We start from the raw sequence: 13,658 nt of genomic DNA, 5'->3' as shown, positions 1-13,658 counted from the left end.
ATGAGGGGCACGGATACTTCTATATCAGCAACTGAGACTAGAAGCCCTGAGGGAGGATGCCTTCCATCTGCAGTGTGACTTTCCTCAACTGCCCTCACCTTCCAGCCCAGATACCAGAGGTTTACATTGAAACTCCTTCTCCAAAGAGCTGAATTGTCCAAAATGACTCCAAGGAGTTCTGAAACCATTTCACACAGGGCTCTTAATAAATTTTAAGGTAAGTACCTTTCTTAATTTTAATAAAAAGGCAATTTGTAGCAATGGTGAGGAACAGAGGGAGGAAGAGCTATTCCTTGTGACACAGGGCTGCAGAGCAAGTTCTTGGGCAAGTCCAGCATCTTTTGGAAAGGCACTGGGGCATCCTCCTCAATTCGAAGTTTCTATTTGCAGGGCATGTGACGTGAGTGACAGAAGGAAAGAGGTCAGGGAGCTAAGTGCTATTGAAGAACCATATGTCCCAACAACCTTTATTCTTACCATATTCTGTGTTGGTTTGTTTTGAACCTTGTTTTAAAATTCCATGGCTGATGGCACCTCATATTCATGAGGAATCTTCTATAACAAAATGCTTCTGTATATAGATCAGATTAAATTTGATGAATAAATGCCAGTAAATTGAGGCCAGTCCAGCTTTAGGCACTGAATTTGGTAAGTCTCTTTACAAAGAAATTTTAAATGTGGGCAATTAAGAAAGCATGACCTATTAAAGATGCCAATCCTTCCAGATAATGTGGAATTCTGACCATATATTTACCCTGGAAGCTGTTGTTCTACTCAAATACTTTAACTTTTAATGAAGTGTTCAGTCTTTTTGTGATGGCACTGAAGTGTAATCAAACATTACCACAAGCCAAGTCACACACTAGCATGTCTCGCCTTGTTTAAATATCTCAAATATATTTGAGTAATTGTGTAATGATTTCTAGGCCTCTGGTTGTCCATATGGTCTGAACAGACTGCCTTTTGTAGAGCAGTTGTGCTATCTCTCTCAACAGGAAGGAATCAGATCATCTTTGCTCCAAACTGGAAAGCTTGGGAGGTACTGCTTACAGTTCGGGGAGGCGTCTTACCTCAACTCTTGAAACAAAACCAACCCACATCTGGCCCCCAGAAATCACTGTGTCTTCTGGAAATCCTGCTTGTGTTTGTGAAATGTCCCAAAACAATGCAGCAGGCATCATGTGTCATGTTCTCTTCCACAACTGTCCTTAGGATATGATGACATACCATGGGGACAACATAGCAAAGCCAGCATGGCAATCACATGGAATCTTAGTAGACAGAGAATATTCTAGATGGTGGAACCAGATCATCTCAGACAGACAATGAGGACCAGTGAAAGGGTCTGACATTGGCAAGAACTTTGTTCTAATGCTCTACATGTGGTACAGGCAATGACACAAGCAAAGGAGCTACTGATTTTGCAATTAATGAAACCCAAGAGGAGTTTTCAGAGATTTGCCTTAAGAGCTCAGAATCTAAACTTAGTTACTGGGCCTTACAAATTTTCACATTAGCTGTATCCCTAGGAAAGTACCTCAGGGAAGAACTGGAATACTATGTTTGGAGGAGTGTGCTAAACTTACTCTTGACCTATTGTTTGAGAATTCTTAGCAAAATGGTTGGGCATAGAGTTGCCCCCAAACCACTGGCCACGAGAGGGTTCTCTGATGGGACTAACTTGGCAGGGAGCCAGTGGACCGATGAGTCTGTCGGCCTTTCTGCTCCTGCCCAGCTTCAGGCTTTTGAAGTTGGAAGAGGAAAACCATTTCACTGGTCATGAACAGAACCGAATGCACAAAATCATGAAGACATGCACAGTTCGTGAGTTCTGGGGATGACTGCAATGTGATGGAAAAGAGTTTACCTTTTGTGCCTGAGGGAGCTGAAAAATAACGGGAGAACAAAACAAAAAGAAAAACAAGAAAAAAGCAATCATTACATACAAAGTCAAGATTAACTGTAAAACTTCATTTGGTTGCCATTGGAAAATGGAAAAACGAATATTGGGAGAAAAATAGGGAAATAAAACTAAAACCAAGTCATTTTCCCAAATTAAGCTACGGTGCTGATTATTTGACCTGCTATCTGAATCTGTAGTATCAACAGATAATCTGTGAGCACAAGCTTTGGGAGTCGTCATACTCAGGAAGTGAGTTTGGCAACTTCCTGCAACGCTAGAACTGAGGTTCTTCTGTTCAGTGGCCCCAAACACACATTTCTAAGACCCAGCTCCTTCTTCCTGTGCACCAGTGGTTCCCTAGTGGTGAAGGACTGTTTGGAGACATTTGTGATTGTCAAAGCCAGGGAGAGGGGAGGGAGCCAGAGCTATTGGCCTCTAGTGGGTAGAGACCAGGGATGCTGTTAAACATCTTACAATGCACAGGGCAGTCCCCACAACAAAGAATTATCCAGCCCGCATGTCAATTGTGCCAAAGTTGAGAAACCCTTCCCCATGTAAAGGTAAGACAGCTAGAAGCATGTTCTGTTTTTAAAGTCAAATTTTCTTGCTTTGTAACACATTAACTGTTCCCTTTATTGGTGGTTAAGGAAGCAGGCACAAGGATTTGTGCATTTGAAGTAAAGCTAATATTCTGAGAACAACGAAAAGGCAGTCAGTCAACCCATAAAATAAGACATAATAGCTTTCCCAATGGTACAGGCAAGAAACTGAAATTATAGATATGTGGAAAAAGATGAACATTTACAAGACATACTTGTCTACTTTTCAACATTGAGACCATTAGGCTGTGGTTTAATGCCACCAGATTTGTGACTGCCATTAGAGTATGCAGTGTTTTGAAAAGCATTTTTCTAATCTGAAATGGAAATAACATTATCCATGTATTAAATATTGAATCTAGGAGTTACATCGTTTTCAAGACTTCCTTCTCATCATAGAGCCTAACATTTATTGTGTGTGAACTTGTCACCAGGCACTGTGTTAAACATTTTATTTGCATTATCCCACAAATCAAAGTGTCCCAATACTAGGTACCCTTATTATCCCCATTTTACAGATAAAAACAAAATGGAAAATAGAGGGTAAGTCATAATACACTGTCCCACAGATAATAAATTGTAGAGCTGTGCTAACTTTAGAATGTGTAACCCAACGCACACAGTAAAGGCCACACTCGCTAGGAAATGAGATGGCCAACTTTTCTCTCTGTCTCTACAGAGTTTATAACATTGGAAGTGCTAGAAGATTCAGGATAACTAAACTACACATCCTAGGGTCCCGTTTGAACCTTTTGTCCTTCCCATTCATTCTGCCCTGGAAAGAATGCTTTCTCTTCATATGCACTAAGACGAGGGCTTCCTACGGCCCTGTGCCAGCGGATGGAACCCAGCAAAGGACAGAGGGATAGACCCATACCAACAAGATGCCTTGTGTCTCAGAGACATCTCCAGAGTGACTTGGAAAATGTCCATAACTCTCCAACACTCATTTTTCAAGTAATTTTATCCCCAAAGGTCTCCCAATTTAAGAAAACAGGAATAGCATAAGCATGCTTTTTTGATTCTTTCCTCCTGGTTATGGTGACCGCTATTGAAAAAGGAAGCTCGTGAGTTCCTCCAGTGTTTCTTAGGGGTTCAGAAAATAGGTATCAAGTGGTGAGAAATTAAGCTGAAAATGAGGAATCACTTCAAGTAAAGTCTCTGAAATATTAAACATTTTTTCATATGACGGAAAAGAAACCTTGGAGACGTGAACATTAAGGGAATGATAAATGCATGTTTCCTTAGGAAAGCATTTGTGTTGAATCACAGCTTGTCATATGAAATGCACGGGGGGCCCTGAGGATTACAAATGTTTGATGAACTGAAAAATAAATACCAAGGTTCAGTCCTGCACAAACTGCTGGACCTGACAGGCCTCTGAAAGGAGAGCTACCCTTTCTCTCTCTCTTTCGGGAAGCTTTGTCCCAGTCAAGCAGGAAACACCTCTTTTTGACTCACCCATTTAAGCACATGGGAAGGAAAATGAGAGACTAGGCCTTTGTGGTGATGTCCTCAGTTTAAGACTGTCCTCAAACTCTCCACAAAACATATATTTTCCTCAAGAAATAACTCATGAAAACAAAGAGCCACTTTCCTATCGGAGCCTTAAAGGAACAGAAATTACAGCTTGCAGTGCCCTCAACAGGTTGCACCTCTGAGAAGGAGCTTCAGAACAGAACACAACAAATTCAGATCAGATTAGCAACAGTCACAGATGCTACTACTTGGGAGCCGGCTCTCCTGACGGCACATCATGCACCCAACAGTCACAAACGGTATACACAACCCTGAGCTGGGAGCCTGACCAGCTGGACACTGGGGCCTCTGGCTGGAGTCTTGAAGCACGTGCCTTCCAGCCTTTGGCCAGATGCTTGTCTGTTAAAAGGGATGGTGGAAGGAGGGCTGGGAAGTGGGCCAAATCTTGGATGGCCAATAGGTTCTGTCTTGAGAGCCAAGACTGACTGATTAGTAATGGCTGTCTGGAGAGCCGTGTTGAGAAGGATTCTGAAGTTATGTCTGAGTTTTGTTGGAAAGAATGTAAGAGCCAAGTGGCAATGTCCTTTGTGGGCTAAAAATTAAGGAATGGCAAACCATATCCCCGGACACGATGATCTCTCAAGGTCCCACAGCACTTTTTTCTTTGTAATTCTGAGCACATCTATGATTTATTTGTACATAATCTATTTGTTTAATGTCTCTCCCCGCTGGGTCACAAACACCATGAAGGCATGAGGGTATTGATCCTATATGTAAGTCCTTATTATGTTTTCTATGCTGTGCCTATAACCGGTGTTCGCCTTGTTAAAGAAGGTAACGTGTTACTAGGGTATACCGAAGGCAGATGCTAGGGAGAGAGAATTGGGGTAACTGCCTTGGATCCACACGAGCCCCACAAACACACCAAGTTGATAATCAAAGTTGACAGCTTTCAATAGAAAAAGAGATACCTCTGCCAGAAGGGTAGACGTGAACACTCGGATTCCCATATGCCTGACATGGATGCCTGTATACGTGCGGGCTGTCTTCCTGGTCCACGATACATGTAAAAGCAGGCTGGGAATTTCTCATCATCATGTGGCCTGAGGTGAGGCAATCTCTCTTTTGCAAAAGCCACCTTGTTAGGCATTGTCAACCAGGCTCTGTGTCTCTGGATCTGTTTCCTCACTTAGTACATAAGGGTTTGCATGGGCAGCTTCAGGTTCCCTCCAGGCTAAACAACCCCAAGCTGTATGATTCTGTATCTAACCACACACACCCTCAAGCCACTTTTTAAAAGGAAGGGCAGAGAAAGAAGTATGCTCTAGGCTCACACATTCCTAGAGAAAAGCTTGGTGCAGGATGCATCCATAGGACACTTGGTATTTGAATGTGGGAAAACTGAGAAAGTGTCATTCAAAAGAGAATGAAGGAGAGGGAAGGTGATGACGATGAAGGTGGCAGTAATAATAGAATAAGCCACTCTTCAGTGGATACTCTCAGTGCACCAGGTACTTGGTTAAGTGCTTTTTATCTTGAGCAATGTTGGTCCTCACAGCGGACCTCCGGGTTAGCTAGTAGTATCATCTTCGGTTTAGAGATGAGAAAACAGATAATATTTAGAAGGGCTAAGTACTTTGCCAAGGTCACCCAACCAGGAAATGCTTGAGCTGGTGGTCAAAGTCAAGTTTCTCTGCAGCCCTGCCTCTGCTTTAGCCATCAGGCTCAAAGTGCTTCTTCTCATGTAGACAAAGGGTATCAGCACTAACCCAAGCTCTTGAAGGACTTAGGGACTTCTCAGGCCATTCCATCTGGGCATCTCCCATACTGGAAAGCGGGAGGAGAAATTCCAGCACCACCCTCATGGGAGAGCCTGGATGGAGACAGAGAATCCAGCTTACCATATTTCTCAGCATGTGGTGCATGATATACCATGAGCATAGATACTTACCATACCCTCTCCTGTCGCAGACATTTACGCTTGTTCTTGCCTCACCCTGGGACTCTCCCTCATACCCCTCCCTGCTTGCCTACTTGTCTGGTCAGTTGTCATTACCTCAAAGAAGCTCCGTCTGACCTCTTGCATCATATGTCCTCGTCACACATAATACCACATGCCTCCCATTTGCAGTACAGTTACTTACAGTAACTGCCACTCTGCCCTTCTGTTTTGGTAACAGCAACCAAACATTTAGCCAGAGTCAGCTAAATGACCCTGTAAGAGCTTGGTGTGGCTAAGTGATTCAATCATGGTCAATGAGATATCCATGGATATGACTTTTCCAGATAGTGTCCTTAAAACGACTCCTTCCATCCTGCTGCCAGTAAGACAGATGTGATGGCTGGTACTCTAGCAGTTATTATGGACTATGAGGTTATCTTGAGGATGGAAACCACCCATTAGGATGGTGCGGACAGCAGTAATGACAGGCAATTATAACAGCTATAGCAAGCTATCCACCATTCTAAGTGCTTCAGCTATATTAATTTATTGAAAACTCACAGGAACCTTTTTGGGTGGGTTCTATGATTTCCCCAGTTTTGTAGATGATGAAACTACAAGGTCACATGGCCAGAGAGCAGCAAAGACAGGATTTGAGAAGGGAGACCAGTTCAAAGGACAGCGGACAATCCAGGTAAAAAAAAAAAAAAATAATGGAGAACTGAATCAGGGTGCTAGTGGTGGAGGTGGCAGTTGTCTGACCCTAGATCTATCTGAAAGTAGAAATGATGGAGACAGAAACGAGAATATAAAAGAAGAGGGGCACCTGGGTGGCTCAGTCAGTTAAGCGTCTGACTCTTGATCTCAGTTCAGGTCATATCTTGAGGTTTGTGGGATCGAGCCCCACACTGGACTCTGTGCTGACAGTGCAGAGCCTGCTTGGGATCGTCTCTCTCTCTTTCTCTCTCTCTCTCCCATCCCCTGCTCTCTCTCTCTCTCTCTCTCTCAAAATAAATAAACAAACTTAATTTTTTTTTTTTTAAAAAGGAGGGACATCAAGGGTGCATCCAAGGGTTTTTGGTTCAGGGAAATGCAAAAATGGAAGATCCATTTACTGAAAGGAAAAAGACAAAAGGAGGAGCATATATGAGGGAAGCTTTCCAGATTAACAATTTTAGGATGTCTCCTAGATTTGCAGGCAGAAGTAGAGGCTGGGCAGCATGGTCACTGACAGTATGCTGATGAGGTCACTGACAGAGTGACTGCAGATAAAAGAGAGCTTGTGTTGGGGACAGAATCAGGAGCATCCCACCAGGGAGAGGTCTGGGAGCCAAAGGGAGCCAGTGAAAAGAGTGAGGGGTAAGGAGCCAGGGGGCAGGCAGGAGATTGGAGAGGACTGGGGAGTCCCTGAAGCTACATAAAGGTGCTTCAAAGCGAGACAGTTCCTCCACCATGGCAATGGAGTGTTTTTGTTTTAACTTTCCTCATTCCCTTCATTTCTATCTCAGAGTCTGCACAGAGTCATGGGGCAACGGAGGGGATGTGCATCCATCACTCCCACTCAACGAAGTTCCAGCGTTGAATGGACTCCTTTTTAAAAATAAAACTCCAATTAAAGATCTATTGATCAAAACAACACATTTCACTATGAAATATGTAAAGACCAAATGAGAAACAAAGTATTTTCCTGCCAACTGTGTAAAACAAAAAAAGCCTGGCTTACATATGTTTCTTCCATTTGTAAAACTGGCTTTTTGCCTCAGGCTTATGAATGAACGATAAATCCCTGCTAGCTGCAAAGGTTCCTTGTGTTCGTTTATTTCTCTTGTGCGTGTTTGCATTTAAAATCTTCCATTCTTCTTCATTAAGCAATGTGGATAAAGATCCCTATTCCTCTTATATATCAGAGGAAGCTCCGCTAATTGGCTCAAACTCCAAAACCCACATACCAAGGAGGGAAGGTCTCTGATGAGCTAAGTAAGATCTGGTGGTGTAGTTCCTGTCCCACATCCATCCACTCTGCCACCCCACACCGAGTCACCACTGTTCTCATCCATCTCTTCACTTTGACTCCTCCCCAGGCCCGTGTCTATACTGCATCGAAAATAGTCGAAAAGTATAAACCTGGTACTTTGCCAGCCCTGTTGTCCACACCTCACTTGCCTCAAAGCCTTTGTGTGGCTATTTTCTCTGAATGGCTGATGCTCTTGTCCCCTGTCCATGTCAGTTCCCTGACCACCCCCCAACAAACCTGGCCTCACCAATTCCTACCTATCTGTCAGATTTCAGCTCTGGTGGCACCTCCTCTGACTGAAGTCCCTATCTTAACCAAGTGTCTTGCTATGACATCATATTGTTGATTCCTGTCTTAGCATGTATCACCTTCTGTAATCTTCTTGTTTACTTTTTAATTACCTCTCCACATGAGAATTTAAGATCCATTCAGGGGCCATATTCATTGTTTTGTCACCAGGGACTACACCTGTACTGTATGTGGCCCTTGCTACTAATTCAGTACATGTTTGTTGGAGGGGTAGAAGAAGGAGAAAAGGAAGGAAGGAAGGAAGGAAGGAAGGAAGGAAGGAAGGAAGACAAGGAAAGGAAATTTAATGGAAGGGAATGGAAGGAAAGGGAAGGGCAGAGAAGGAAAGGAAAGGAAAGGAAAGGAAAGGAAAGGAAAGGAAAGGGAAGGAAAGGAAGGAGAAAGAGAGGGAAGGAGGAAGGAAAGAAAGGAAAGAAGGAAAGAAAGGGTAGGGGGACAGGAAGAAAAGAGAGCTGAATAAAGGAAGCAGGAATGAAGGAAGAAGGAGGGAGAGCATTAGAGTCTGATAGGCCAGGTTTCAAATCCTACCTCTACCACTTAGTAGCCACAAGGACATGGACAGAAATATATTATCTCTGAGTTCCAGATTTCTCACCTATAATACTGTAATAATAACATCATTGCAAGGGATTAACGTGAGGATTAGGTAAGAAAAATGCTGAGAACCTACAACAGCCACTGGCCCACAATAGTTGTCATTTTTACCCCTTGACCTGGTAACCTCTGGAGTTTTCAGAGTTGGCCCAACCTTACAATGTGTGAGAGATTATACCAATAACCAAGTACCTCATGGTCCACAAATGAGCCCACAGACCTGAAATCACAATCTCCCTCAGTGCTTTATATGAAGTGTTATATGAAGTTATACGAAGAAGTGATAAGGCCTGGATAAGGTGTCTTAGGTGTGTGACTCTTAACAATGGATGTATGTCTCTTTGTTCTCAGTAGGAGCCCCTTCCTTTTGTAGTAGTCCCCATTCTCTGGGTAAGGCTCTGCACGAAGCCCTGTCATGTGGACAGTACCAACCAATTAATCACTCTACTCTGGCCATAGCAACTGGCTCGGAGTGGACATGTGATCTAAACTAATCTAGTGAGGACTTTTATAGAAGTAATCAATAATTACATCCTGCTCCCCATTTCTCTCGTCTTCCCTTTCCTCTCTTCACTAGAGTGTGAGAGGACACACCTCTGGGACCAGTGCACCAAATGGGGCTGAAGAGTAAAGTCTATGGAAGGTGTGAAGTTATAGGGACAGAACTTAGTGCCACCGGTGTCATTTGAGCCCATGCCCATCCATGGGAGTTAGTTTTCTAGTGGCTCCCTGCTTAGTAGGAGGTATGGGGACATCCTGAGTGAACTGAGTTCTCATTATTCCCATAGATACTTGCAGCTGGTCACTTCTAGTATACACCATAGCTGCTCACAACTAGATTTTACTTATACAAATCAAGGGAGTCATCAAAATATTTCTGGATTGTTTGTTCAACTTCAAAAATACTCGGGAGCAATTTCCTCAAAAGATTTCCAATGACATATGTGAAATTTCCTTTCAAAATTACAGGGCATCATATTTTGGTCTTATGAAAATGTCAATTAAGTCAGAAGACAAAAGGTGGCTTTTTGTGTCCTCGTCCTGCTCCACAGAATCTCCTCCCCGCTTGGCACCCTGTTACTCATCTACAATCCCTTATTGAGGCCACCCCTCCAGCCTCATGGCTTTGACTAATCCCTCCTCAAGGTGGTGATGATAGGGGAGGAGGAGGAGGGAAGAAGGAGAGCAGTGATGGAAGTAGACAACCCTGCAGAGTGGAGGGCAAGACTAAAAAGAGGGCTAATAAAAGAAAATAAATATAACTGCTTTTTCCACCTTAAAATCATTCAAGTCCCTATTGGAATTTTTGCTTCATATTCTACAAGTCCTTTAAGCCCTGTTAGAAAGAGTCATTTGGAAGAATGGTTCTCTATTCCAAATTTTCTTGCTTTTATCAGTTTGAGTGTTATCTGACCATCTACAACTTAATGATTTCTCAAGTTCTAATTTGGGGTATAGATGAAACTTGAACTTATTTTTCAAACAGTGTGTTTAAAAGCAAGACAAACATGGACAGAAAGACCTTTCTATGCAACACATTTGCTTTTTTAAAGTGTTTCGTTAGAACAAAAGTCATATAAGCATGTTCCTTGTAGAAAATCAGATATCAAAAGAGAGGTAAAAGGAGACATTTAAGGCCACTTATGATGCTAACATCCATTATTTCCCTTGCATCCGTTGTTATTCTTAGTCAACATTATTTTAAATGACTACACGGTATTCCATTATTTGAACAGATGATAAATTACTGATTGGTTTCCTTAATATTGGCTACCTAGGCTGTATTCTCTTTGTCACTAATGCAAATGACTGCAATAAACATCCTTGTAGTAAAACTGTTACACACACTATCAACTTTTAAAGGAGTTGAATCATTAGTTAAAGGGCATTGCATATTTCAGTCCATGTACTTTCAAGAATGTTGTTCTAATTTACACTCGGAGCAGGATTCTCTCTTTCCAATATCCACTTCACCACCACTAAGCCAATTCTAGGTGTTATCATCTTAAAAAAATCTTCCAGTAGTTTTTAAAGGTTAGATTATAGGGACGAACTTTTTCCATAGTCCAAATGAGTTAAAGACAGAGAGGATATTCAACTTTAAAATTCCTGAATGGCCAAAGGGCTAGCTGTGTTGCGGGTCTCCAGAGAACACTGCACTGCTTACTGCAGACTAGCACCTTCAGGTTATTTAGTAGAAAAGAAGTGGATTGATAACTAAAGGTCAGATTTTTCAAACTTAATTTTGGATCCAAAAAATCTGGTGTTTTTGTTGCAGCAGTAGACCCTTGCCTACATGAAAGGCAAGACTGCATAAATTATTCACTTGATGGCAGACATTTTTGGGGGACGCTGGAAAATGTGGATTATTAATGGGCAGACCAGAACAATTCTCACATTACATATAGCTAAGGACTATCAGCTGGGGGAAAGCCCCAGACATTTTGCTTGTTATAATGTTCTAAAAATTCTCACAATAAGAAGTCATTTCTCATCAGACTTGAACTCTGCATTGTATCGGAAAAATAAGTTTCCAATTAAAATTGTCATTCCTCAGCCTTATTTTGTGTGGTCATCTTGCTGAAAAATTATCTGGAGTTCTGGCAGTGCGGGGGAGCCCAAGGTCTTGCTGGTTTCCTGTGAGAACATGGTTGGTAGAATCAAAAGGAAATTTGGCAAAGTACAGATAAAACCACCACCATGATGCATTTGTATTTCCTGTTTGAAAACCACATTGGTTCACATGGCAGTCCAGGGATCCATGTAGATTAAGGAGGATCTGATAGGGAAGGAAGCTCGTTTCTGCAGCATTCGCTTTGGAAATATCTGAACAGGATGCAAACCAACGCAGACCTTCTCCTGAACTCCCACCCTACCAGTGTCACTTTTCAACATTGTGACTGCTTCCAGTTGGATGCTCTAAGCTGCTGGTTTTAATTAAAACTTAATTTGCAAAAATGTTTCATAATTTATGCATGTCATATAACTCCTCTGAGACTATGAGCTTGGAGCCAACTCAGGGCCATATAAGGAGACGTTGTACTGAGAAGGTTGTGGGAGGAAAGGGATGTAGGAGGAGAAGTACCAACAGGGGTGCAACAGAGGAAGGTACTGATACTTTCTTTCAGCTTCCCATCACCTGGATCTGCAGCCACCTGGGAGAGACATGGGTCTTGACGTCTGGAAGCAGAGAGCCCATTTGGCAGGTCATAGACTTAGAGAATCTGAAGGGTCAGCAGTGGCCAGAACGGTCCTCCAAGGAAGGTCTTACCAGGGGAGATGATGAGCCAAAGAACTTGAAACCCTCCAAAAGAGACGAATGGGTTTCCACCCTCTCCACAAAAGGAGACACTGAAAACCCACAGAGGAAAAGTAACGAAAACTCAAGAGTCTGCAGTGAAGCCATTACTTCACTCAACAGATGTCTTCCAAGAGAGAATTTGCAGGGATCTGCCAAACTGTTGAACCACAAAGAAATCTGTAGAGCAACTTAACTAGATATATTAGGCCTCCAAGAAAGATGACCAGAAAGACCCTCCCCTCAATACACATCCTTTGTTAATTATAAAGTGAATGACTCTCCAGTCACTCTCCACGTCTACTGTGGAAAAAAATATATATACACATACAGAATTTAACACAGAAAAAATCAAAGGGGACAGAAATGAAAGTACACATGTATTCTGCACACTTACAAAGAATGGTCCACCGTGTCAGTACTATAGTCTTTAGTGGCCAACATGATAAGCAATACATTTCACTGATCTCTAACTCTAGCTGTAACTCAAAGGTCCTTCCACTTCCTGCTGCCTATGAAAAACATTATTACCTATCAAGCAAAAGCAAGAGACTATATAGTTTCTCTATCAAGCTTGCATCTCACAGATGTGAACACATTAAATAAACATTTAAGAAAGAGTAAAGGTGTGAGCTGTGGGTGACAGATAATCCTCTGTTGGTGTTCTCAGTTAGGGGATCCTTCAGGAAACTCCCCACTCGGTGATTCCAGCCTGTGAAAAGTCTGTGATTCTAGTTTATGAGTTCTTTTCTGTGAAAACATCTACAAGCATTTCCTTCTCTTACATGTTGTTTTCACCTTGGCCCATTAGTGAATGTATTTATGTTCACCTGGAAAGAGGAAGAACTGCCAAAGCCATGTGTTGAATGATACTAGTTCTCTTTGTGCATCTGGGCACTTTGCAAGTCAAGACTGGATACTATTTACTAACAATGAGAACTTGCACATGCTGAGTGGGCGCTTACTCTAAGCCAGGCCAGGAGTTAAGGGCTCTGAATGCGTCCTCATGAGAAATTCTCCCACAACTCTAGGGGCTAGATATAGCCATTTACATTCCAAAGACAGGAAAAGGAAGACTGACTCCAAACCTTGTTTTTTGACCCAATAGGATAAACAAGTCACATAATCCAATTAGTCTTCTTCTAAAAGCTTAGAATAATCTATCGATGGATAATGAAAGGAATACAATATAAAAATAAAAATTAAGTGGTCTGCTTGGCAGTAGAACAGAAGGGAGCTTTGTCCTCCACTCACGCCTGCTGACACACTGACTCCCATAGTACTTCAGGCTGATATTGGTTATGTCTAGGAAGAAGGAGACCTATTAATATGCTGCAACTGCTGACCTCTCAAAATACATTTTGCTCCTCACCCCCCAAATCTGGTGTTTGGCGATCTTTAAGTACTTTTTGCCAAACACATGTTCCTACAATTTGGAAGTCCGTGTGTATTTACAGTGGAATTTTTCTCATGGTCTTTATTAGCTTATAATTAAATCATAAAACAGAGTAACTCTTATC

The 13,658-nt window shown here is 42.3% G+C and overlaps 1 protein-coding gene across 1 annotated transcript in view; it reads right to left on the bottom strand.

Annotated features, from left to right (window-relative positions):
• CACNA2D3 (calcium voltage-gated channel auxiliary subunit alpha2delta 3) overlaps positions 1–13,658 on the bottom strand; it is an 863,383-nt gene that overhangs the window by 237,569 nt on the left and 612,156 nt on the right. The window contains exon 14 of the mRNA XM_030307036.1: positions 1,868–1,885. Within this exon, the coding sequence (XP_030162896.1) occupies positions 1,868–1,885 (18 nt within the window). The remainder of the gene's footprint in view (positions 1–1,867; positions 1,886–13,658) is intronic.

The sequence above is a fragment of the Lynx canadensis genome, chromosome A2, assembly GCF_007474595.2.
Source record: "Lynx canadensis isolate LIC74 chromosome A2, mLynCan4.pri.v2, whole genome shotgun sequence".
Lineage (NCBI taxonomy): Eukaryota > Metazoa > Chordata > Mammalia > Carnivora > Felidae > Lynx > Lynx canadensis.
This window is presented reverse-complemented; position numbering and strand designations above follow the sequence as displayed.